The 26,837-nt window shown below is 41.8% G+C and overlaps 1 protein-coding gene across 2 annotated transcripts; it reads left to right on the top strand.

Annotated features, from left to right (window-relative positions):
• Window positions 1-17,230: 17,230 nt before the first annotated feature.
• On the top strand, window positions 17,231-26,095 carry LOC117271516 (uncharacterized). 2 transcript variants are annotated; one of them, XM_033649697.2, is made up of 3 exons: window positions 17,231-19,014; window positions 21,623-22,270; window positions 25,455-26,095. In XM_033649697.2, the coding sequence occupies exons 1-2, from the start codon at window positions 18,010-18,012 to the stop codon at window positions 22,166-22,168; spliced, it is 1,551 nt and encodes a 516-aa protein (XP_033505588.2). In that variant the 5' UTR covers window positions 17,231-18,009; the 3' UTR covers window positions 22,169-22,270; window positions 25,455-26,095. The 2 variants fall into 2 exon arrangements, with proteins under 2 accessions (XP_033505588.2, XP_033505589.2); XM_033649698.2 differs by having other exon boundaries at window positions 25,458-26,095.
• Window positions 26,096-26,837: the final 742 nt, after the last annotated feature.

Below are 26,837 nucleotides of genomic sequence, written 5' to 3' on the forward strand. Positions count from 1 at the left end.
TACAACACAGATTTCAATGCTTCATTTATCAGATTTTTTTTGTCAGAGCGTGTGAGACAGCGTGTGTGACAGTGACACTTGACAGTAAGGCTGCGGTTAATGGAGCAGAGAGTATGAGGTTAAATGTAACAGTGTAGTGTGTGCACAGTTTAGGCTATTTGTCATTGAAAAAATGCTACAACCCCTCAAGACCCAAGCCAAGTTTCCATGTCTTGCTTGCAAACTGCTGATTAAAGTAAAGAGGTTTAGCCCCGAAGTTAGTGAGCAAAATTAGCCTCCCATTCAGGGGTGTAGTGCTATTTGTTTAAGTGCTGTAGTGGGCCCATGATGCACGTCCATATTTACATGATAAATCACCTTACTTTAAATGAAGAACCGTTTGACTCATAAGCTGTCTCTTTAGCATGTTTGATGAATAAGGGCTCCAGTCGGGACTTGCACTGGAGCTTGAAAGTTGCCTCAGATGGTCTTCACTACAGCCTCGACTGAATGATTTAGAGGACAGAAAAAGACTCAGCTCTCGCAGACAATGCTATATGAGAGCTGCGGCACTAAATAAGATACTGCCACTTAGGAAAATAAGAGAGGTCGCTTAGCTGGAGCCAAGATTGAACGTTGTGTCAGCACAGTGTGTTAACCACACTCCCGGACTTGGCTGTTTCAAGAGTTGGTTCAACCAAGGTCTTACAGGACTGCCCATCTTTCTTTAATGGCTGTTTCCAATGCATAAAAACACCTCCACTGACCATCAGTAGCTCTTCTAACATTAAGCTTCATGAGGCAATCTTTGCAAACTTTTTTTAAGTGAGGTCACAAGGCCCTTTTAATGACGCTTAATTTATGTCGGCATGTTTCTCCTCAGATTAGATGTGAACCAAGTTAATGGCCTCACCAGCAAGAGACTATTGTACCCAAGAATATCCGCAGTACATCAGAGAATGATTTCTCTTTGTCATCTGCTGATTATTTCCATATCTACACAATAAAAGACATCAAGAGTGACTTAAAACAACCACAAAAGAGCAGCACTCATATTTTTTCAGAGTAGGTTTTTGTGTGAGGCTGATTTGAAGTCATTGTTTGAAGCAGATGTGAAGCAGTGAGAAGCAAATGATGATTTTGACGTTAATTGGTTACCTTGGAGGATTTGGACATTATCATAATGGATGCCGTATTAAAGACAATATTGTAGATAGCGAGTGGCTGTCAGGTCGGGTACAGCTTTGATTTCTCCCTCAGTGCACCGATTTAAGTGCACTGCTATTCATCTCAAATGCAAAAATATGAAGGCTGCAGGCTTCACTGTTTGTATTAAAAGGCAGTGGCGGAGAATGAATGATTCAGATGCTGTTTGTGGGACAACATGAGAGATTACTTTGAACAAATGGACAGCCATGAACTTGAAGGTCAGAGGAATGGCAAAAATGGAGGGCTTGGACACATCACTCGCTCTGTCCAAATGTTAAAGCAGCACTAGACTTAAAATAAAATAAAATACATGAGCTGGACAAATGTTTTCTGCTTAATTTGTATTACAGCAGGCATGTTTGCAGCAATTATATCTCGCCGGCATCTGAAAATGAGTTAATCAAATCTGAATAAGTGGGTTCTGAGTTTAATGAACGGAGACTCTAATTCCCCAAATGCTACGTGATCAGTGTGAAGAATCTGGACGGCTTATCATGTAAATATGTGGATGCCTTTAACCAGTGGTTTCCAAACCTTCTGGCCTGTGATCCACTGAAATAATAAAACAAATGTCTGTGAACGTCAGGGGTTTAAAAGCTTAGAAGTAAAACAATTCAGTCAGAGATTTGAGAATGTCAGAAACAATAAAGATAGTTTTGTGTAGCATAAATGTTTTCAGTCCAGAGTGAAATATCTCAATAACTATTGAATAGAATGTCTAAAAACTTTGCACAAACATTTATGGTTTCCAGACACACTAAACTGACATCAAAGAACTTTTGGCGACGAAGACCAACGGTTGCGCCACCTCATGTTGTCTGTGGCTCAGCCAAAAAGTTGCACTTGAACTCACTGTAAAGTTGTAGTGAACAAGCCCTTTAGCCGTTTGTTTACTTTCCTCACTTCTGTTTCTTTTCTTGTGCGCTGACCTGAACTGTCAATCAGAGTGATTTCATTCACTAACAGACTCCGCCGTCTCTTACATTGATTCAACGTGCTGAATTGGCTGACAAAAAAACAAAACAACCAGTGCCACAAAAACTAGGGTGACACCTGTGGCCCAACATTGACAGACGACTGTCGGCTTAGTGTGTTAGGGCCCTAATGTCTGGTGATCACCTGACATTTGAGATATGAGACAATCCCCAAATTGGTGTCTGGCAGCTGTGGCTCAGAGGTAGAGTGGGTCGTCCACTAATGGGAAGATTGGTTCGATCCCTGGCTCCTCTAGTCCACATGTCGGAGCATCCTTTGAAAAGATACTGAACCCCAAATTGCTCCGGATGGGTGTTCCATCGGTGTGTGAGTGTGTGTGTGTGTGTGTTTGAATGGGTGAATGTGACATGGAGTGTAAAAGCACTTTGAGTGGTTGGAAGACTAGAATATAGTGCTATACAAGAATAAGAATAACTTTATTCATCCCCAAGGGGAAATTCAATTATCTGTCAGCTCATCTATTATATGTCAAAGAATTATAAAGCCTGATGGCTGTTGGTATATAGGATCTTCTGTATCTCTCTGTCCTGCATCGAAGACAGAGGAGCCGTCCATTTACCATTTTTACTTCATAGTAAACTAGACAACTAGAGATACTGATTTATTAATTTTCCTTTTATCCCCAAATATATTGTGGCAAGATTATCAATGGTAATTTTAGCTGATACAGATACTGATATTGTGAATGTTTCATACTGTCATACACAGGTTGCACACATATTACAGTTTTTCTCATTTGCTTGAACACATTTGTCCATTTAGAAGTTTTCAAACAGTACACACAGGCCTAAACTGAAAAGTCGCTGGCCAAAATGACACATTAACATTAATAACACCTAACAAAAGCAAATATTTCCATCAGTCAATACAGCTTGTGATCAAATTTATATATTCATTAATCAATCATCACACAGTGGACAGCAGAATACAAAATACAACTATCAGTATGAACCGGTTCAACCTTTACTTATGCTATATGCCTGTGCCATCTGTTGACACTGCTGACACATAGTATGTGTCAAAAAGGCGAGCAAACATATCACATCAGGAACTGTACTGTTTTCTTCAAAGATGATTTTACCAGAGATAACAAACCCTGGTGCACTCTGCTCCTCTTTAATTTCTGAGACGTCATGTTTAACTACTGTAAAAAAAGAGACATTTTCTAACAACATTTCCTCAATCACTTTATTACATTCATTATTCAGTATACTTGCCTCGGGCCTCTTTGATCCATGCTTGCAAACAGCAGCACAGAGGAAGCATGTTTTATAGATTGATAAAATCTGATTGCTGATTGAAGAGTTGTGCAACGGACTTTCACACAGGTGCATCAGTGATTCATATTTATGCAAGTCATTTCTGTCAGCTGTGAACAAATGTTTTCATTTTATTTAACACACTTAATGTAATCGAGTTTCGGTACCTCCTGTGAGATCTGTGTTGGTTTGAAACAGGGTGTGAAAAATGTGTGAAACCAGTGAAAAAGTGTTGAGACATTTGCGAGAGAAGACTTCTGCTGTGCAAAAAAGGTGATGAGGAAGATCAAATGGATCCCTGTTTCCATTAAGCATGTCTTAGCAATTGAGAAAAAACTATAACTATTATTGCTGTATTATTCCCTTTGTTCACTGTGCCTGGAGCCACTCAAGGGAAAGAGTGAACTCTTACTGTAAATGTCGACAACATGCACCATTTGCTATAACATTTTCAAAGGTTGTTTTGTTCATGCCGTTTTTGTACAAATGTTGGATCCTTGAAAGCTTCTCTGTAAGACGCTGACCTTCAGGCAGCTGCCTTAAAATATATATTTTTCTCAAAATTATCAAAATGGGGAAATCTGCTCAGGACAGTCATCACAAAGTCTTTAGAAATGTTGTTTTTCTACATTCAGAAGTAGCCAATAATAGTCATTCATGAACAAGAGAAACTGTATTCAAGAACCATCCACATATTAACACTTCTGTGATATCATCTTGATATTAAACATTGTAATTAGACCTTTGTACGCCATCTAAAAGTAGAAGGAATGCCACTTTATTTAATTTTTTGATGATATATTGTCAAAAAATGCAGTTTTGAAATGTTACTAAGTAAAATTACTCAAGTATTGTACTTAAGCCTGAGCTACTACTTCTTCTTCACTACATTTCAGAGGTCACTGTCAGAGGTGACATGTACTTTTTACTTCACTACATTAATTCTGCTGATAAAGAAGGTTCCTATGTAAAACATAATCAACTTTTAAAATACGATGCACTGTTATACATTCAAATACCAAAACCAAAAGAAAACTACAAGCCTCAACAGTAAAATGTCACTTAAACATTATTGAAACAGTAACAATAAATAATATAACAGTCACAGGGACCTTAAGGATCCTAATACTTTCCCATTGCAACAATGTCATACAAGGAAAGGAGTTTGGCATTGGTTTTAAAATCTTTTGCACTGGACTAATGACCAAAGGCCTTGGCTTTGAGCCGTGCAATGAACAATGTGATGTGAGGCTTATCTGGGTCAGAGCATGTTACCGCTGCTGGTTAGATCTGAGTGAAAAGAAGCTTGACTGTCTGTTCCTGTTTTAGAATCAGAGTCCCAGGCTGTGAGTCGACGCCAGGCCGGGCTTTCATGTGTTCATTGCGCAAAACTGTTTAGTTCCCAGATAAAACAAAATGTAAGAGCCAGACATTTTAAAAGGATGTTTTTTTAAATGTCATTTTGTAGCCTGTGACAGGGTTGTGGTGTTTGAGTCTGTACTTGAACATTTTCTTGGATTTGTATCTGTCAGACAGTATCTCAACCTGCAGACAGCATGGCTCTGTGGACGACAATGTTGATCTCATGTTTCACCACTTTGACCGAAATAACTCAGCAACTATTGGATGGACTGGCATAAAATTACAGAGGTTTATGTCCCCCTTTATGATGAACCGTAATAACTTTGGTGATCCGTTAACTTTAAAACTAATGCCATCTTCAGTTCAAAATTGAAATGTGTCCAATACTTTGGTTTATGTTGTAGAACTGATCACACTCTATTGATCAACCTCAGCTGTACACTAAACTAAGCTGGTGAACATGGCAAACATTACACTTAATCAGAGACATGTTAACATTGTCATAGAGTACATTTAAATGGACAAAATCATTCAGTTTTTGCCCTTTAAAAAAAACAAAACAATATTTCCACTAAGCTGTAAACATAGCCAATGAAAATAAATATTCCACTAATATTCCCATTTACATGCAGCTGTGCACACTCCTATAAAATCATGTTGTTTATTACATCAAAATATGGAAAAGTAGAACAACTGGAGGTGCTTCTTTGCACCAAAATTCTTTTCACAGTTTTCTACCAGTGGTGGCTTGTTGGACCATATGAACTCAGCCTTCCTCTTTCCTTCCTTCACCTGCTTGACAAGGTTGATGTTGCGAAATTTGTGCATATCAAAAGCATGTTGATATCCAAGTCTTTCATAATGTTTAAAAGCAGATGTTCTTCTTTTTCTGACCACAAATGTGTGCTTTTCCTTATGCAATTCTACCTCAGCCTTGCAAACTGTTGGCAAGTTGGTTTATGTGCAACGTATCGGTGACAACGCACAGAGCTGACGGTAAAGAGACAAGATGACAAGTGTTGCAAACTGCAGTAAAAAACCCAGCTGAGACACATATTCCAAATGGGCTGTATACATGTTTACATAATGCTATTATAACCTGAATAATACTGGCATGTCCCACATGTCTTAATCAGAAAATGCTGAATTTGGAAAAAGGCTTAATAGTGGAATATTAGTGTGCATGAAAACATAGCCAGTGTGAGGATGTTATCATGTTGGTGTTAGCATTTAGATAAAGCCTCTTAGAGCGATACGAGCATGTGCATCACATGCTGTGTGTAGGGCACCAAAACAGCCCAGTATGATCATCATCAATCATTAACTCTCTCAGTTAAGGCCCTGTCAGACACAACACACTTTGAGCCACGCTGCTGCTGGTCCAGTGAACACAGCCCAGTGCAAGCTTGCTTTTAGTTTGTTATTAGACCAACAGTTATTAATACAGTCAGTTGCCTCTGCTGAGCGAAGTTTTTCAATGACCTCATCAACGACCTTGCAGCCATTTAATGCAGACATGTGTGCTTTTGTAGAGCCTCCAGCAGCTGCTGACTAATGCCTATAGTTCTTCAGTAGTGGAACGTATATGCAGAGTTTTTAAAGTTTTGTGACTTTTTTTCTGTCATGTGTGAGCAAACCAACACAGAAATTATGCTTAGGGCACCCACATGGCCAGCAGTGGCTCTAAATGCAGCTGTAGACTTAAAGTCTTGTTCACAGTTGTCCTTATTTTCACTTGGCCCATCTTGTTAAAAGTCTAGGTAAAGTAAAATCAAAGATCTCTTTCTTGACACATTAAACATGTTAGAAAATACTTGTTGAAAACATGTGACAAGACTGTGAACTGTACAGTGTTGTATTGTGGAGTTAGACCGTTTAACTGTTTTATTTTTTCTTTTCCACCATTTTTGTGACTTACATATTTTGGGTGGGCCTGAAATCATGGAGCCATCATTATCATAACCCCTCCCCTACTGTATCTAACAATTAACATTAGAACATATTACATCAGTGTTGCCTCGTTAATACCCTGTATGCGAGAAGTTTGCCAAGTTAAACAAACTCTCTTTCAGTCTAATAATTACATGAATAAATAACGCTGTTAAATGCCACAATTATATAGCTTAAACACAGCAAAATAGCTGTCACTAACATACCTTTCAGTCTCTCAGCCCAAATTTGCTACCCAGCCAGCCAGCAGTTGCTGCTTACTGCTGTGGGGGTGTGTTTGTGTGTGTGTTGTGCCACTTGGTTAGCTGCTAACATGAATCTGTCACTGTGCAGCGGCTCACTTGTTCTTTGTTTCACCTCCTTCACGGGACACACTCCCAGCATTTCAGAACAGAGAATACAATAAGTAAAAGTAAAAGTAAATTTTATTTCTATAGCACTTTTCACAGATAAAATCACAAAGTGCTTTGCAGCAAGAATAAAAAGCAATAAAATACAGACAGAGACAACACAGAAAACACACAACGGCACAGAAAACAGATAAAGTCACAGAGGCCCCAAAACATCAACATCAGTAAAAAGTCTGTCTAAAAAGATAAGTTTTAAGTTCTCTCTTAAAACCTTCAGTGGACTTTATGCTATGCAGAGTCAGGGGTAATGTATTCCAAAGGCGTGGAGCACTGGCCTGGAAAGAGCAATCTCCTCGTGACAGCTTATTTTTTTCACAATTTTGAAATCAAATTTTAAATAATGGCAATTTTTTTGTTGTGTTTGATTAACTCACAACACATACAGTATTTATTTGCTTTACCTGGACTTTAATGCTCTCCCTGCATGCATTTTTAGTTTTTACATCTGGTCCTCAGACCTACAAATATTGATTTTTAACTTGGAAAGACACCATCAATAACTTGATTTTGCCCTGGACAGCAAGACTTGCACTGCTTTTGGTCTCAACGTGGTCTTCTCTTAAGCTGACATGAATCTGGTCTCCCAGTTACCGTTTATTCATCTTAACTACAAACATGCCCTTGCATCCACTGGAATGTGTCCTGATGTGTTGTCACCACAGAGCTGATAAAACTCCTCTCCTGTGCCCCCACATCGCTCTCTCTCTGTCTCTCCTCCCCCCAACCTTTGTTACCACTCAAGAGCCAAACCAGGTGGACACGAGCACTTCTTTTCTTGTCCCCATGGCAAGCGCAATCTCCCGCCAGCAGGGCAAAATGAATCATTTCGTTCCCATTTTCTTACTGTCAGCCATGGCAACAGCTTTCTGTGAGCCATCTCAGCTGTGCATCTCAAGGCAACACTCATTCTGCCCTTGTCGTTATGCTGTCCATTAGTGCTTTTTGCTATTGTCATTTAGATTTCAGGCCTTTTTAAACAGCTGATTCCCTTGTGGTGTCCTTGGTGCTCCCCCTATAAAGACAAATTATCTGCAGCTCCCGCAGGTCATTAACACTTCGCATGCAGACTGCGACTGACCATGTCAAAGAGTCTCAAGGACAAAATGCTATAGATTTAATTCTAATTCTAATAATGAAAGTTAAAGTTTTTTTTTTCTTATGACAGTAAATTTCCAACCTTGCCCAAAAACTGAAAGAATAAAAGCAGTCATTTGCTTGATAGTCTACTTTAGTGCCCTTTAAAGCAAGAGCACACTGTGTCCCTCAGCTACCAACGTCACCGTGTAACCATTTTGTTCCCCGACAAAAACTCACACAGTAACTTATCTTATGAGTTGCATGACACAGCGTTTTTGTGGTACCATGATGCAATTGGGTTTCCTGGCTTGGAAAGGGGAATTGTTTTATAATCCTCTTTGGAACAACGTAACCATTGTGTTCCCTAAAAGCAGGATGTGAACCGACACACCGAGCGCTGATATAAGATATGACCTCACTGGGTGATAGATCTAACGTGGCCTTCTGTAAAATAGGCTCGACACCGTCACTAGTCGCTATCTCAGGATGGAGAAATCACTTGTGACTGCAGATTTCCTGGCCACTTTCTCTTGTCTCAGTGAGCGCAGTCTTGCCTCAAAGGCAAATTGACTTAATTATGTGATCTTTGCCTGTTTCTGATTCTTAAACTACGCCATTGGGCTTTTCTCGCCATAAAAAGAATTACATAATCTAATTTCAAGGCTTAATGGCAATTTTACTTGCAAATGGAAATGCAATAATTTATCCACAATAGGAGATTGCTTAGGAATGAAAATAAATTGATCTCATCCACAGATGCAGGAACAGTTCATCCTCATTAAAGCAGCACCCAGTGGGCACTGAGTGTGCAAAATATCAGGGCGACTTACTCTTTTTCGATACTTGGCAAATAACAGGTAAAAGCCATTTTCTGCCATTGATTGATCTTATTTCCCCCCGCAATTTTTAAGGAGAAGATATTAAGAGTGTCACAAAGATGCCCATCATATTCAGTCTACATTAAAGCAGTGATCGAGCAGCTGCATGACTGAAGGGTCTCCTTAGAACTCAATGCTGTCTTTTGTTTTTTTGGGGGGGGGAAGGGAGGAAGTCCCTGTTGTCTGCTGCTCTTTTTAGCTTCGTTATGCAGTGTTATAATTACAGTATGTGTGATGGGGAGTTTAAAATACTCATGAGGACATCATGTTGCATGTGATCAGTGCATTATTATAATACTGGTGTTGAGTCTAAAGTTAGTGAACAGTGTTCACAGTAACACACCCTGATATTCATATAGCAGAGAACTTATTAAACACTGTCTATGTGTTGGCAAGAGGAACAGTCTGATATGGGAGTCACATTTCCATATCAGAAAATGACACATACATCACTGTCAGAACCTCTCAACTCCAATTTGTAACTCCAGCTTTAGTAATCTGAGCAAAGTTGGCAGTGTTATATCTAAAAAACTGATCACATTTTCGAGGTACTGCACTACTTTTTTATTGAATAGTAATATTTAGGTTCAGGTCTTGAATCTAAATGCTTTGAATTATCTGCAAAATTATCTTTTAAACTGATGAACATCATATATATAATCCATGGCATAATTCATTTCTCACCTTTAACTACCATGCGTGTTTTTCCCAAAATAAGATCCTATTGTGGTCCACTGATAGGAGAGGGACTTCCCCTCTCTATACATGTTAAGCATGGCTGAGGGAACTCACTCACTGAGTCTGATAAAAACACAATCTGGTCTGATAACATTTTCCATGCCTTTACCCCAGGAGGTAAAAATACTGTAAATAATAATATGCTGCATTTATTTTTGCCTTTATTTGACAGTTCACAGTAGAAACAGACAGGAAATAAGGTGAGAAAATGAGGAGGCTGACTTGCAACCAAGGTCCTCAGCTGGAATTGAACCTGGAGGGATGTTGCCATTGTATATTAAAAACATTATTATATACACTATTATACACATTATTTTTAGTTAGCTTGGTGTTTTTAGTTTGCAAAAATCTTTAGAAAATGGCATGAAAAATATAAAACATAGGCATAGACTACATAAATTATGGGTGTAGCTTCCATGACATAACCCAATGGTTTGTGGACTGCTGCTTTGAAGCCTCGAGTTTGGCATTTCAGCCATCGCTATCTTGTTTTTCTGGGGCCAGAAGTGACCGTATTTGGACAAGAGGCTGGAGCTGTTTAGGAGCGAGGAGTGGATCCTACTCACAGACAGTGGTGACACCTCCCAGACAGCCTGTCACTCAAGCACACCCTTAAATATGCGTAACCTTGGGCATAAAAATCTTGGCTATAACCAGAGATCCATATCTCATGACTGCAGACAGACTGTGGGACAGTATGGCTTTAAATGTTCAGCAATGCACTCTGGGGCTTTTTCATGTTGTGCCTCTCAGGCAATTAAAATGTTTTTAAAATCAATATAACACACTGGGAGTCAGTTTAATTAGGCTAAAACCAGCCTACAGTGTGGAGATATCACAGGCAAGACATTAATCATATCACATACAGTCTCTAATGCAAACAACTTGCATAGTGTGTGATGTGGGACACTTGAGTCTGCATCAGTAAATATCTGGGCTCCATGCATCTGCAGGAGGGTAAATAGGCCACACACGCCATCTGACACATGTCTGACACCATACTGAGCTCTTGTTATAGACTCGTTCTGAGGTATCCATATGTGCTAATTAGGTCATCTTGACCCTGGTGAGGACAGGAGAAGGCACAGTGGCAGAGCGGTGAAGTGTGGCTCCCATTCTCCTCTCCGTGGTTGCCCTCCAGTCGTGCAGCCGAGCGGGAGGTGGGTAGGCCAACACAAAAGAGGTGATGTAAGAGCTGCACAAGCTGGGAACTTAGTTTCTGAGGCAGCACACATGCACACATACTACACCCACCTATAGATAAGGGTGCAGACAGCCATGACAACTACAACTTTTGAAATTCCTTTTGTAGCTCGTAGACAGGGATCTGCATGCGGAACCCCTACTGAGAAATCTTGAGATTAAGATGACAGGTTGAGGTGTTGCTTTGTCTGCTCTTATCGACTTTCTTGTCTTTTTGTCTTCTTTTCTTTCCTGATTGTATATATTCATATGTATGAGATAGATAGAGGCACAGTGAAGTGCTTATATTCAGAAAAAGTGTCCCACTCAGATGGAAATACTAAGACTTTGCTACTCTACTTTGCTGAAGCCAAGGAAAGTGAAAAAAATAGCAGGAAAGAGTTGGTTTTCAAAAGTGAATGATGATGCAACTCCAAAACGGTCGGAAGGACACATTTGACTAAAAATAAATAAACAACTAAATAAATAAATAAAGTAGAGCCAGATTGCTCTTCTTTCTCAGCTGACTGACTGTTCACTGCGGATGTCTCAACTTCTGGTCGTTTTACAATGGGCCAGTTTCAGATGCTACAACATGGACTGACACTGTACTCAGCCTATAACATAAGATCATTGTAAAGTAGAGGTGGCCAATATATCAACACTGTATATTTGATTCTGATACTGAGATGACAATTTGTCAACCAGAAGAGATTTTGTCATACTGTTTATATCTGCAGTGTCCATCTGTCCCTTTATTTATTTATTTATTTATCTGTTTATTTTTTGTTTTTTGAATCTGCAGTTCTTTCAGCTATTTTGGTTCACCCTAATCACTCTCGTAGCGTCAAACTCTAAAAATTGTTCACTACCAGACACAGCTGGTGAACACAGTGAGACAGTTAGCTGCTGGAGAATATTTCCCTCAGGAGCTGGTGGAGACAAAAACTGAGCTAACAGAGTGACAACCTGTTCTTATTTCTAGGTTGTTAAATATGGACGCTTTGATGTACCCCCCCAGCATCTGATATTAACACACAAGGCATCTGTATGAGACACACGGCGGTCTCCTAGGTGAAACATGTTTTAATACTTGGTTAACGTGAAATGGTCATGATTACATTTAAAAACGAGATTGTGGTTTGATTTGAAATAAGTATGTTTCTTAGAGGGTTATGGCCAAAATAAGCGCCGGCTGTGGTTCAGAAGGTAGAGCAGGTTAATTAAGGTAACGACTGAACCAAAGATCAGCTGTTCGATCCCTTTCATGTTGAAGTATCCTTGAGCAAGATACTGAATCCCAAATTGTACCGATGGCTGTTCTATCAGTGTGAGTGTACTTAAAACTGAGTAGCAGGTGGCACCTTGTATGGTAGCCTTGGCCACAAGTGTATGAGTGTGTGTGTGAATGGGTGAATGTGACTCATAGTGTAAAAAGCAATTTGAGTGGTTGGAGGACTTGAGAGGTGCTATACAAGTGCAGGTCCTTTTACCATCTATTTACATGGGGCAGTGACACGACATGTCATGTAGGCGGTGCAATGCTGGGTTAATGCAGGGTTTGGAACCGTACGCATATTAACTGGTACTTAATTAATCAACTGGATCACAACAGGATGCTTCTATTTGATTGATTGATTTTAATATGAAATGCAAAAACACACACAAGGTTGCTCTAAAACTTGGCATTGCCTCTGTTACAATGAAGTGTTCATTTTTTATTTTTAAACAGATTGTATCATTTTGTTCACAGTTCTGTAGTTTTTTTTCCTGTTGGAGGGCCGTGGATCTGCGTGAAGAGAAAAATAATTAGACCAACTGCATAAAGTAAACCTTGAGCAGTGTGGGTAAGCAGTGTCGCAGCTTTGTTTGATTAGAATGGAGGCGCTCTGCTGTAGGCGTGCTGCAGTAGACGTGTCATGCTGCGACTGTGTCCCATGTATTTTGGTTGTTATGGTTAGATGTAAATATGTGATGTGATGTCAGTATGTGACACATGTATGTAACCTCTGCAACATTATGTTTAATTAAGTCAATGTTGATTTTTGGATTCAAAGGGGACCCAAACAGTGGTCTCCTGGGTGAAAGTCCTGTGTTTGTTTGACTCACCCATATGCCCCAACCACTTACGAATACAGATTTTTTTGGTCTTTATATCAGTTGCTCTGAGTGTCTTATATTGCTGTGGATGGGTTGAAGGCCTGGTGCATCTTATACAGCCATTAAAGGGGGCCATGTGCATCAGTATCAGACGTTGAGGGGCATGACAAAGCATCAGTATTAGACAACCTGGGAGTGAGACCGAGCTTAAAGTGAATACTGGACAGAAACACTAAAATAAATTATATGTTGCACTGTGTGTGCTAGATGTGTAAATGACAACTGTATGCTAACAAGTTAGCCCTATTGGCTTTAAAAGTTTATGTCAGTTTTGTATTCACAGTTTGTTTCTGCTGCCCTCAAGTGGCCAAAAAAAGCCAGCCCTTTACAGTTATTGCAGCTTTCACCCATCAACATTTTCCTATAAGATTTTCCATTAAAAGATACTGTTAATACAATATCAGTGTCACTACAGAGGATTTTATCCATACTGCCCACTGCTAGTGTTCATTAAACAGCTACTCAATCACAGTAACAAGAGCAACTGAACCTTGGCTAAGCTCTGCTCATTTGTGATGGTATGTCAAGCTGTCGGAGCTACCACGGAGCCCACACTGTCACTAGCTGCACTCCCTGAAGAAACGTCATCAGATTTTTGGAGAAACGAAAAAGCGATGTAATAGAGAGGAAGACAAAAGGGTCTAAAATACGTGTTTGAAGGATATATCCAGCATGCCAAACTCACTCAGCAGCAAAAACAGGTTGAAAAGATAAAGACTGTTAGAATCTAGAACCTAACGTACAGATGACAGTGTAAAAGTGAAGCACGACACCACCTGATGATTGAGACAGAAGACTATGAAATTAAAATAACCTTCACTGATATTTGACCAGCTGTGTGTTATCGCAGTGTGTGCAGACGAATAGTGTTTAGTTTACCCCTCGCTGCCACTGCCTGGACCTCCGCCAGTGGATGGACAGGGAGCTCCAGGGGACCCAAACACTGTTCATCTGCACACACTGCGATGACACATAGCTGGTTGAATATTGCCAAAGTTTCCCTGGGTCCCTTCACTGGTGTCTGTAAAGCAGGGTAGGTCTTTATTCAGTGTTATAATCATTAAAAAGCAAACAGCGTATGTGTATACATTTAAGATTCAAGATTCAAGATTAGAGGACTATACCTTCAGCTAGCTAACTAGGGAGCTGGCTAACCCTACACTTTTCAGAGTTTGTTTTTGGTTTTGGAACAGGGAAGAAACATACATATCCACCCAATCTCTGCACACATACCACAGGCACAACATTTAGCTTAAAATCCACAAAACCAGCCTGAAAATGTAAAAAATCTTACACAATTGTAGTAGAGTCTATACAGCTGTAAAACTGTCAGACCATTAATGGAGCTGGCCAAATCTAAGCTACGATTGGCCAGTCTGCATTTGAGTGGAGGGATTCAGTGAAGGGTCAATTCTAACTCTTCAAACTTGCTTATATTCACTGTAAATGTGAATTGTATACAGATGTGCATATCCCCTTTGAGACTACATACAGTATGTATATATATATATATACAGTACAGGCCAAAAGTTTGGACACACCTTCTCATTCAATGCGTTTTCTTTATTTTCATGACTATTTACATTGTAGATTCTCACTGAAGGCATCAAAACTATGAATGAACACATGTGGAGTTATGTACTTAACAAAAAAAGGTGAAATAACTGAAAACATGTTTTATATTCTAGTTTCTTCAAAATAGCCACCCTTTGCTCTGATTACTGCTTTGCACACTCTTGGCATTCTCTCAATGAGCTTCAAGAGGTAGTCACCTGAAATGGTTTCCACTTCACAGGTGTGCCTTATCAGGGTTAATTAGTGGAATTTCTTGCTTTATCAATGGGGTTGGGACCATCAGTTGTGTTGTGCAGAAGTCAGGTTAATACACAGCCGACAACCCTATTGGACAACTGTTAAAATTCATATTATGGCAAGAACCAATCAGCTAACTAAAGAAAAACGAGTGGCCATCATTACTTTAAGAAATGAAGGTCAGTCAGTCCGGAAAATTGCAAAAACTTTAAATGTGTCCCCAAGTGGAGTCGCAAAAACCATCAAGCGCTACAACGAAACTGGCACACATGAGGACCGACCCAGGAAAGGAAGACCAAGAGTCACCTCTGCTTCTGAGGATAAGTTCATCCGAGTCACCAGCCTCAGAAATCGCAAGTTAACAGCAGCTCAGATCAGAGACCAGATGAATGCCACACAGAGTTCTAGCAGCAGACCCATCTCTAGAACAACTGTTAAGAGGAGACTGCGCCAATCAGGCCTTCATGGTCAAATAGCTGCTAGGAAACCACTGCTAAGGAGAGGCAACAAGCAGAAGAGATTTGTTTGGGCCAAGAAACACAAGGAATGGACATTAGACCAGTGGAAATCTGTGCTTTGGTCTGATGAGTCCAAATTTGAGATCTTTGGTTCCAACTGCCGTGTCTTTGTGAGACGCAGAAAAGGTGAACGGATGGATTCCACATGCCTGGTTCCCACTGTGAAGCATGGAGGAGGAGGTGTGATGGTTTGGGGGTGTTTTGCTGGTGACACTGTTGGGGATTTATTCAAAATTGAAGGCACACTGAACCAGCATGGCTACCACAGCATCCTGCAGCGACATGCCATCCCATCCGGTTTGCGTTTAGTTGGACGATCATTTATTTTTCAACAGGACAATGACCCCAAACACACCTCCAGGCTGTGTAAGGGCTATTTGACCAAGAAGAAGAGTGATGGAGTGCTGCGGCAGATGACCTGGCCTCCACAGTCACCGGACCTGAACCCAATCGAGATGGTTTGGGGTGAGCTGGACCGCAGAGTGAAGGCAAAGGGGCCAACAAGTGCTAAACACCTCTGGGAACTCCTTCAAGACTGTTGGAAAACCATTTCAGGTGACTACCTCTTGAAGCTCATGGAGAGAATGCCAAGAGTGTGCAAAGCAGTAATCAGAGCAAAGGGTGGCTATTTTGAAGAAACTAGAATATAAAACATGTTTTCAGTTATTTCACCTTTTTTTGTTAAGTACATAACTCCACATGTGTTCATTCATAGTTTTGATGCCTTCAGTGAGAATCTACAATGTAAATAGTCATGAAAATAAAGAAAACGCATTGAATGAGAAGGTGTGTCCAAACTTTTGGCCTGTACTGTATATATATATATATGTGTGTGTGTGTGTGTGTGTGTGTGTCTAGGTAAAGTCACTCCAGCTGTGTTACATCTACAATAACAATCTTTCCCAGCAGCTGGGACCGGAGTGCTCATCCTCTTGCTGGGACAGATGAATCCCCTTCATCCTCCTCTGCTGTTATTCTCAGTGGTTTTTTTCTTTTCTTTTTTTTTTTTTTTTACAACCCATTGTTTCAAAGCTCTAGTTATTTTCTTTGAAAATAAACGCCTAGCTGTCCTCAGCTGTGGATTAAGAGCCACAACACAGGCACGTTATGCTATTTTTGAGGGAGAAAGAGATCTTGATTGCTCATCCTGCTTTTCAAATTTTGTTTGAATGACTTTTTTGTTCCATTTATCCTGAGATTATGGTTGTCTGTAGTGAGCAGTGATTGATTTATAATGAAAAGGATGATGAATTTAACATGTCGTGAACATGTGTTTGACTTCTCTGACAGTGTGCTGTTTACGTCGCATGCAGACACCATTGTATAGACTTGAGAGGAGGAAGCGTGTGTACTTTTCTATGCAGTGCAACTATAATGCCTGTGCTTGCCTCAGCAGAGTGAAGTTTTGCTCAACTGTTGAGGTGAAACCACTTTAAGTGAGACAATGATAGAGTGGGAATGACAGGAGTGGCAAAGGACAAAGAGAGGAAGGAATTGGTGGGGGAGAAAAAAGGAGATACAGCATAGTGAAAAAAATGTTCCCTTGTACAAAGGCAGTGGCTCTGTCTCCTTGACTCAGAATGCTGTCTACTCCGTCGTCTGTGTATGTTAGAAACCCCACCTCCCCCAGTGCTTCTCTCCTCCCTTCCCTTCCCCTCCCCTTCCCATCCCCTCCCCTCCCTCACCTCCTCCTTCAGTCTCCGGCCGAGGAATCCCAGGCAGCGTTTAATTGCAGAGTGCAAAAGCTTTAGTTTGGGCTAATGAGCTCAGTGCAGGAGCTGGGACTCTTTCACGCACTCTCTGAGAGACAGAAACCCATATGGAGTCCTTTTCCGGAGGAGCCTCACAAGGCGGCTGGATTTTAGGTAGAGAGGAGAGAAGAAATTCATAAATTCAGGTACAGCCGAGTATGTGAGAGAATATACCAGAGGCAGGAGACGGAGTAAGAGGTGGAGAAAGAGAGGAGAGCGGGAGAGGGGAGGGGAGGAAACGGGAAATACACAGTCACAGAGAGAGAGAGAGAGAGAGAGAGAGAGAGAGAGAGAGAGAGACTGGAAGCCTGCAGCAGCAAATGAGACAGAACAACGAGGCGGGAGAGGTAGAAAGAGAGACTGAGAGGGAGGGAGGTGGAGAGGGGCCCCGTCTAGGAGAGAGGGCTACAGGGTGAGGAAGAAGGAGTGGAGAAAAAGTTGGGAGAAGTAGGAGACAGAGGGTCCGGGGAAAGAAAAGAACGGGTGCAGAGATTAACAACTCCAGTACAGGAGAGAAGAAGAAGGGAAACAACAGACAGGAAGGAAGGGGAGGGAGAAGTCTTGGGTAGAGAGCAGGAAAAAAAAGAGCTGAAGAAAAGTTTTCTTCTGGGAAGACGCAGATGAGGAAAACAGAGCGAGTGAATGACTGGGCTAGAGAGAGCAGAGAGGGGAGGAAACCGATTGTTTTCTAAGGCGTTTTCCACACAAGCCTCTGGACTTCTTTGGACATGTACACAGACGGAGCACAAACAACGGGACACCACCGATTTCTTCAGCACATCAACACCAACGCCCCCTGCTCCTGCCAGCACTGCGTCCACTATGAGGCGTCCGGCCACCGCGGTGGGCTGGGATACCAATCAGCATCAGCCAGACAGACAGACCACCCATCTCTGGACTGTAGGAGAGACATCCAGGCTCCTCGGGTTAAAGACGTAGGAGGGAGAGCTTTCGCAGTGAACAGAGCTGAGAGAAGCGGTCATCGCAGCCCACAGAGGAGGCCTGTGTTCGCAGGGCCAGGCCCTTACAGTCAGTCAGACGACTTGAGCCAAGTTTGCCCCTGGGAGTTGAACCCTGCCCAGTGGACCTACCCGCCGGAGCCTGGGGTGAGACACTACCCGTCTGTCAGAGAACAGTGTGGCTGTGTGGTGCGCAGCGACACCAGGGCACCCCCCTTTAACACTGGGATACCACATCCTCTCCCCCATCTTCAGGTCAAAGGTCAAGGGTACAGGCACAGGAGGACTATCAGGTATGTCTCTGTGGATGAGGAGGAGGAAAGTTATGGATGCACCCCTGAGAACTATCATTCGGAGCCACACGACCCCCATCTGGGTCATTTACACATGCCAAATGGCCATTGTGGACCAAGGCTTGTGTTCTTTGAGGGAGGGGAGGATAGAGATAGCCATCAGGACCGGGGAAGACCAAAGGGTGGATCAGAGGAGGGCTGTAACGGACGCGTAGGTTCTCACAAAGGCTTCTTCCCCACTGAAGTCCCACAAAAACACTTCAACCAAAGCAGACAGAAGGGGCCGTGCGTCCCACCCTCCGGCATCACCAGTCCGGAGCCCTCAAAACCAACAACCAACAGCGACCACCAGCGCCAGGGTTCGGAGGTGGTGAAGCAGAAGAGGAGGCAGGGTTCGGTGAGGGATCAGATCAGACAAGTGGTGACAGATCTGGAGGATGTGTTGGGGGGTTTGAAGCAAGTTCACGTGGAGATGAAAGAGGTAGGGGGGTCTGTTATTATAGATGTTTATTCTTTACATCAAGCGTCTGGGTGAGGTGCAGATGTTCCAGCCTTTTGTCGATGCTCCCCTGGATGTTGTGACATTAAACACAAAGCTCAGATGCAGACATAAGTGGGGATGAGTTTGACACACGTCGTGTATCTGTGTGTCTGTGTGTCTGTGTGTCTGTGTTCATGACAGCATATCTGTGTGTGTGTGTGTGTGTGTGTGTTTGTGCATGCTGACTGCATTGTTTGTGACTCACTCATCATCTCTTACCGAAGCGGTGATTGAGAACGATTTGCACTGACCTTTTGCAGAACGCTGCAGAAATTGGCAGTGTTCCGGGTAGCACATTAAAAAGCCTGGCTTGAGACTGTTACTAAATTATGCCTTGCTCTTACAGTATCCATTTTGCATGCAGCTGTAAAATAGCATTGATTCACAGCTGAATGCATCCGTGCAAGGCCTGACATTGTCCTGAAGCAACATTACAAATAGAAAAACCTCTGGGATTGTAAACTGAGATGGCTGGAAACAAAATAACGTCAAAATAAACCAGCTTTGATTTGAATGACAGGCTGAATTGTCATTGTTTCAGTTTTAGCATAGTCAAAGACAAACTTGTGTTTATAAATACTCTTTGGCAGTGGTGGAAGAAGTACTCGGATCCTTAAATACTGTACTAATACCACAATGTAAAAATACTCCATTACAAATAAAAGTCCTGTATTTTAAATTACTACAGAAGTATTATCAGCTAAATGTACTAAAATTGTCAAAAATGAAAGTACTCATCCATGGAAATGGACTCTGTTACTGATATAAAATCATTTGCGACAATATTCCATTGTTAATACTAATGCACCAATGCATGAGCAGAATTTTTTGGTTTTGATAGTTTTGTCTAGGGGTTCATGGCCAGGGCCATTCCAAATGATCACACAATGAATCTGAGGGGTTGTGAGATAATGAACAGGACAGGAAAGGAAAGGGAAGAAAAAAAGAATTCTCCTACACAGATATTCATATTCACATCTTAAAAATATCCTTTAGTTTGTGAAATATTGGAAAGTTTGACCTCTTCTTTTACATAAATTATACCATCTGAGAAGTCCAGATGGGAAACGACTCTTTGATGGGACTGCAAACAACTCAAGGGACCACAAATAGATACTTTTGAAGGGTCACAAGCGGAAACACCTGCTTAAATTTTAAGAAAGCACCATTTTTTATAAATATGTCAAATGTTTTTGTGTGAAACTTTAAGGCTCACGCACAACAAACTGTCATGAAAGAACTAGTGGTGATAAAGGTCGACTGTTGCGTCATCTCACACTGAGTGTGTCTCAGCCACAAAGTTGCACTTGAATGCACTGCAAAGACTACAGCCAACAGCCAACTACCATGTACGCTTTGTGCCTGTGCGAGAGGGAATAACGCTCCATACTAGCAGGTGGCGGTAGTTTGCATTTGTGATTCAAAAAAGGGAAACTAAAAGACTGACAGGACGGAATCAAGATACTAGTTAGGCAGTAAGCACCATAGACTGAAAAAATAATGGACGTAGCTACCATGGCATCATCCATTGGTTTGTGAACTCCTTGAGCTCGGCATTTCAGCTGTGGCCATCTTGGTTTTTGGAGCCAGAAGTGACCATATTTGGGCGAGAGGCTGGAGCGGTAGAAGAGCGAGGGGTGGATCTGACTGAGAAAAACACTATTGGCAGACAGCCTGTCACTCAGAGCAGCCCGTCCTTAATTATGCGTACCTTTAAGCCTTAATAGAATATAAATAGGAGAGTATTCACCCCCAGTTGCCATGAAGTGGCAATTAGCCATGGAGATTGTAGGGGACCAAAACAGTTTTTTATAACAGGCTGCTTTAAAGTTGGACATTTTAACATGGGCCCCTATGGGGATTGACCTGCTCTGGAGCCAGCCTCAAGTGGCCATTCAAAGAACTGCAGTTTTTTGTCACTTTAGTGTTAACTTCATTATTCAGCCCTGGAGGTTGCTGCTTGGTACAACACCACCGGATGTTGAAAAAACAAATTATATTTACCATATTTACCAATTTTGTGTGGTCAGCTCAAACGCTAAAAGAAATCTAATTTTATCTGATATAACAAGTTTGTTTTGATGTCAAGCCCTCTTGACTTTAGCCATTTGTTTGCTTTCCTCACTTGTTTCCGTTCCCATGCACTGAGCTGAACTGCCAATCAGAGTGATTTCACTCACTGACAGGTCCGCTGTCTCTGATGTTGATTCAACAAACTGAATTGGCTGACAAAAGGCTGATAAGGGCCGACTAGTGCCAGCAGTGTGAGACGCACTGCAAAAAGTAAGAGGACAGACACTCACAGATGGTCCAACATTGACCGACAGCCAAATGTCAGCATAATGTGTCAGGGCCCTTAATTTGACTGTAACTGACATTAAATGCAGTAGAAGTACAATATTTCCCTCTGAATTACAGTGGAGAGGAAGTATAAAGTGCAATTAAACAGAAATACTCTAATAAAGTACAAGTACTGTACTTAATGTAAATGTACTTTTTTTCCACCACTGCATTTTGGACAAGCACCAACTCTCTCATTGTCATTCAGGTGGTTCAGCAGATTGATCGTCTCACAGCCAGAATCGACATCAGTGAGGAGGCACCCTGCATCACTCAGGGGTCGTACAGCAACTTTCATGGCTCATCTCATCCAGGAGACCTCATAGTGGCCCCGCTGCCAGCTCACAAGCCTGCCCCAGTCCAGGTGTTGCAACACATCGACGAAGACCGCATCATTTTAAGAACTAACTCTCCCTCCCCTGTTCACATGGCATCAGTCGTCAAAACGAGCCGTTTTACCCCAACCAACCACAGTAAGGACATGAACCACGAAAGGCCGGGTGTAAACGGCCACCCGCCTCACCTGTATCCCTCCAGAGAGTCCAACCACATCAGCCAAACTCATCCTGAGCCCCACCCACAGAGCCTAGACCCCAAGGTCATTATTGGTAACAGCACGTCCAATTCAAGAACTCAGAAGCCTCCTCTGTACCCTCAAAACGGGCGCTGTGGGAAGGGCCCTTACCCGCCTCCCAAGCCTGTAAGGACCCCTGCGTACCCTGGGAGAGGCTGCCAGAGCACCAGCATGGTGTGAAGGAGGGGGGTGGTCTGCCCCAATGCCATGGGGGCCTGAAACATGAGACCCTGCTGCAGCGAGTGGAGGTCAGAGTGGGACCAGGCAGGGAAACAACTCATGGTAAGTTTAGATACAAGAGGACTTTTTTCACCTCTCTGTCTCTCTTCCTTTACAGTGTTGATGTTTCCATCAGCACTCTCAGCTGATGACGTTTGCCGTGTTTACTGGCAGCGTGGTTTTCAAAGTCAGTAAATGAATTGCAGCGTTCCTCCCTGTTACAAAAAAGGGTTTATGTGTGTGTTTGATGTCTGTGTGTCTGTGTGTGGGCGGAGGCGGAGGGGGCGTAATGCGTCTGCTTTTGTTGATGTCACATGATTTCCCAGTCTCCACTACACTGCAAAATGTGTCTGTCTTGGCAGCTGAAATGAGAAATGGGTGTTTATTCTTGAGTTTGGTGACATGTGTGTACAAAATGAGCCAGCAGGGTGAGAAAACTTCACTCACTGAAGTAAAGCTTAACTTTATTGAGTAGATTTGAGGAATATCTGATCTTGCAAAATGAGATTAGCCATTGGTTGGTACATATTTTAAAACATAAGTCTCGAAACAAGGTGAGCTTTACCTAAGCAGCTTAGTACTGATTTTGACTTTGACCATTTTTCCCTCATTAACCACTGAATCTGAAGGCAAAAAGGAGGATAAAATCTTAAGACTCTTTTTTTGCAGTGTAACTTAGTCATCACTTCGAGGGAACTGAGAGTTGGCAGGAGCTCAGTCTTTTCTGGCGAAGGAAGACCCCACAGCCACTTGACTCCAATCATGTGACACAAGAGAGGCGTCATTATATTTACTGGATGATCATAGCTCTGACTCAGAATTCGCTTCATTTACTGTTAGAGGTTGATGAGGAGGAACTGAAGCTTTCTTCTCTGCCACCATCAGATGTATCATTACTGGCTGTGAACGAGAAGCAGACTTAATAACAAGATGACATCTGTAAAAAGTCCCTTCAGCAGATGGGGAGAATTAGACTGCAGATACATACAGTTCCTTCAAAAAGTCCACCTTTACAGATGCTGCAGACTGACGTGCATGTTTCTGTACTTCCCTCTTGTGCAGAGTATGCGTAACTGCAATCTATTTTTCTTGCCTCTCTGAGTTGGGCAAGCACAATCTGGTTTTAATCATAAACCCCCCTGGCCATGTGCCAGAACAGAGTGAGGCAAACTCTTGGTATATTTGTGACGTCCATATAAACATGAGCACCGCTGCACAGTAAAGCAGCTCTGCACATTATACTGCAGGGAGAGACTCGCTCCAAGCTCCAGGTTGAGGCTGGCAGCCAGAGACATGGGTCAAAAAAAGTGCCTGCGCCTGAGCTTTCATTTATATAGTTAGACAAGAGTTTAATTAGTTGTAAGTGTAATGTAGCTTTTCTGTTCAACACTGCCCTTTATTTTCACTTTCAAAGTCTTTCAAAGCACCGATGCAGGTGACATTTGAAAAGGCCTGAATCTTCTGAATTAGTCACCCAGAGCAGGTTCAGTGTTAAAATGGCTAGCACAACAGATTTTGTGCCTTACAACCAAGCAGCTCTCACACACATATACACACATTTATTCTTTTTTTTTATATATATATCAAAGGATTCCCATTAGCTTAGCATCAACATTAATAATTACATCATGCAAGTAAAAGACCAAAAAACAAATTTACAGAGGGAATATGAAATGCATCCAGACTGTATTCCTACATAACCCAGAGAGAAATAAAAAAAAAAGTCAGGCCCCAAAGGATTGTTTCTTTGATATTTAAAAAAGTGTATTTCACTTGCAAAAGTTTTTACCGAAAAACGTCTTTAATGTCAACATCTAAAATTCACATCTCATCTCATCTCATCACAAACACACACTTTATAGGATATAATACATTCCCTATTACCGTAGACCCCCTTTATAACTTGTATGAAGATGAGTCTCGTATCCAAATTGTATCTAGATATAATTCATTCTGATTGCATTTACCCTTGGAATTAATTTCTCCAGTGTGCACACTGAGATCCAAGCACTCTGTTCAGTTTAAACAACCAATTGTAGCTATTCCCTAATATTTTGCTTAGTGGTTTATGAATACCTTGGTGTGATACAGATTGCCAAGTTTGATTTATATACTTTCGTTGGACCAAACTGTAAGCACACACTTGGTCTCATCTTGTTTACCGCATCCATGAGTGTCTTAAATACCCGTAAGCTTTCTTGCTGCCTTTTTGCTAGTAGCTTAGCTCGATAACTTGCTAATGGCAGCTACCTCACTGGTTTGGAACTATAGACTGGATAACATGACTGCCCCCCAAAATTCAAGCCAAAATGCCCCTGCCTTGTCCACCTGCCTCAGATCCTTTGGGGCCCCAAAAGCCCCACAGGTGTGTGTGGTCATTTGAAATAATAACAGGTCTTTTTTGCTGCTGCACAATCTATTGCCTTTTAATTGCAGAATGGGGCAGTCCTAGGGGTCAGGGCTCATTTTTGCCCCAGGGCCGTCTTTTGGACTAACACAGGGACTGGCCAAAACCTTATTTTTTGATAATGTACCGACCATCAAGGTTTGAAACCTAGACAGGACCTTTCAAAGACTGTACATGGGCACACACACACACACACACACACACACAGCTTGTCACAGCAAAACTTGGATAAAATCTGGTTTACAGTGCTCCCTCAGAAGCGAGGCAACATGACTCACAAGGACACACACACACACACACACGCACACACGCACGCACTCACACACACATTCTTGTCCTTCTATCTTTGTGAGGACCTTCACTGACATAATGCAATCCCTAGCCCCTTACCCTAACCTTAACGATCACAACTAAAAACCTAACCCTGCGTTTTTATCCTAACCTAACCCTTACCTAAACCCTACTTCTGACCTGAACCCTAGACCAAGTGTTAACCCTCAAACAGGCCTTTGAAAAAGTGAGGACCGGCCAAAATGTACTCATGTTCCAAAAATGTCCTCGCTCTGTAGCTAAAATACGTTTTTTGGTCCTCACCATGCAGCATGTATAAGTACACACACGCACACACAGACACACACTGCTTCATTTGCATTACAGCAGAGATTACCACTGCATTTCTATGGCTCCATCAATGAATGATGTTCCAAGAAAAAGCCTTGAGAAGAAGCAAAGTTTGTTCGTACAGTGTTTGGGTCTGAGCTCACTGGGGTACTGGGTTCAGAATTTAAATTATATTTTTCTCTCTCTCTCTCTCTCTTTTTTTTGTTATGATGTTTTCAGCAGGAGCTGATGCCACTGAGACAAGCTGTCGGCCAGCGGAGACAGAGCACGGCCTGAAGGTGGGGATATTTCCAAAGGGAAAACTACCCCAAGAGTCGACCTGTGACTCACACAATCACAGAAGCATGGAGGAGTGGCAGTCAAACCTCTGAGAATTTATGCTTTTGCTGTTTCGGGTGAGGTAGTGGCAAATATTAAGAAGGATAAACTATGAACTCCTACTCAACAACCACCAATAGAAAGCTAAAGGTATGTTTTCATGTCAGTGTTAATTTATTTGATACTATTTTTTTATTGCAAAGAATTCTATTTTCAGGCAGCTTACACCAGTCTGCATACTACCTAACCTAATGTATGCTATATCAAAATTTATATCATCTAAACTATTATACAGATATTTTACAATGCAAGTGATTAGACTGTAGTCTCACTGTGACAGATATGCTACAGTATGTAAGAAGAATAATCACTAAGGAGAGAGGCAAGTTGGGGAGGCAGAGCAGAGATTAACAGAGATTCCTCTCCCCTTTTTCACACAAATCAATCTGACGTCTCAATTATCTAACTCTAAGAGACACTGCATTGAATGCATCGCTGAATGTCCCACATTTCAATATGAAATAAAAGAAATGGTGCCAGTATTTCATTGCCACTGACTCCTGGAAATTATTTATGAATTCACTGATTCTGATCGAAGTATCCCAAAAGGTTGTGGAAGTTGTGGAAATCCTTCTCGGCCTGATCTGGAGATGGCAGTGTGAGATTTTTCTTGGCCTTATTCTGTCAGGGTTTCCCAGGCCAGCCAGGCCAACGTCTGTGTCTCTGTTTGTTTAAATCTTGTCTGAGACTTTCACCACTCTGCTCTCACAAGCTCCTGCTGCTATCACACCGCACCACTTCCCCTCTGGACAGCTAGTATAATCTATACACACGACAAAACATCCCTCACTTTCTGTCTCTTTTTCTGTGATAGAGGCAGATGGTGACAGATGGAGGATGACACATGCAAACTGTTAACCGTCCTGGCCACTTTGTCATTCGCCGTCTGCAGCCTATAGCAGTTATAGAGTAGTTGTGTTATAATGGCGAGAGAGAGGTGAGGTTGTGAAGAGTTGATAATCCGCTTAAGGTTAGACAGAGGGGCAAGATCACGCCAGATGCCATTATTACTTGTCAAGAGCAACATTCAAAATAAATAATGTTTTGTTCTTGGCACCATCTGGATCCTATTGTATAATGATTAGATGACAGTATTGACTAGGGCTGCGAGGATTAGTTTAATTATCGATTTATCTGTCCATTAATTTTTTAAAAATGGAGGCTGGTAGGAGAGGTTTCTTGTAAGGGTCCTAAATTATAAAAGCTTTTCTGTTTCAGTGTAAA

The sequence above is a fragment of the Epinephelus lanceolatus genome, chromosome 12 (genome assembly GCF_041903045.1).
Source record: "Epinephelus lanceolatus isolate andai-2023 chromosome 12, ASM4190304v1, whole genome shotgun sequence".
In the NCBI taxonomy this organism is placed as follows: domain Eukaryota; kingdom Metazoa; phylum Chordata; class Actinopteri; order Perciformes; family Serranidae; genus Epinephelus; species Epinephelus lanceolatus.

Excerpts from the sequence above, each read along its gene's own strand:
- LOC117271516 (XM_033649697.2), top strand. The coding sequence starts at position 18,010 with ATGTACACAGACGGAGCACAAACAACGGGACACCACCGATTTCTTCAG. Across the intron at positions 19,015-21,622 it reads TTCACGTGGAGATGAAAGAG|GTGGTTCAGCAGATTGATCG; the intron begins GTAGGGGGGTCT and ends ATTGTCATTCAG.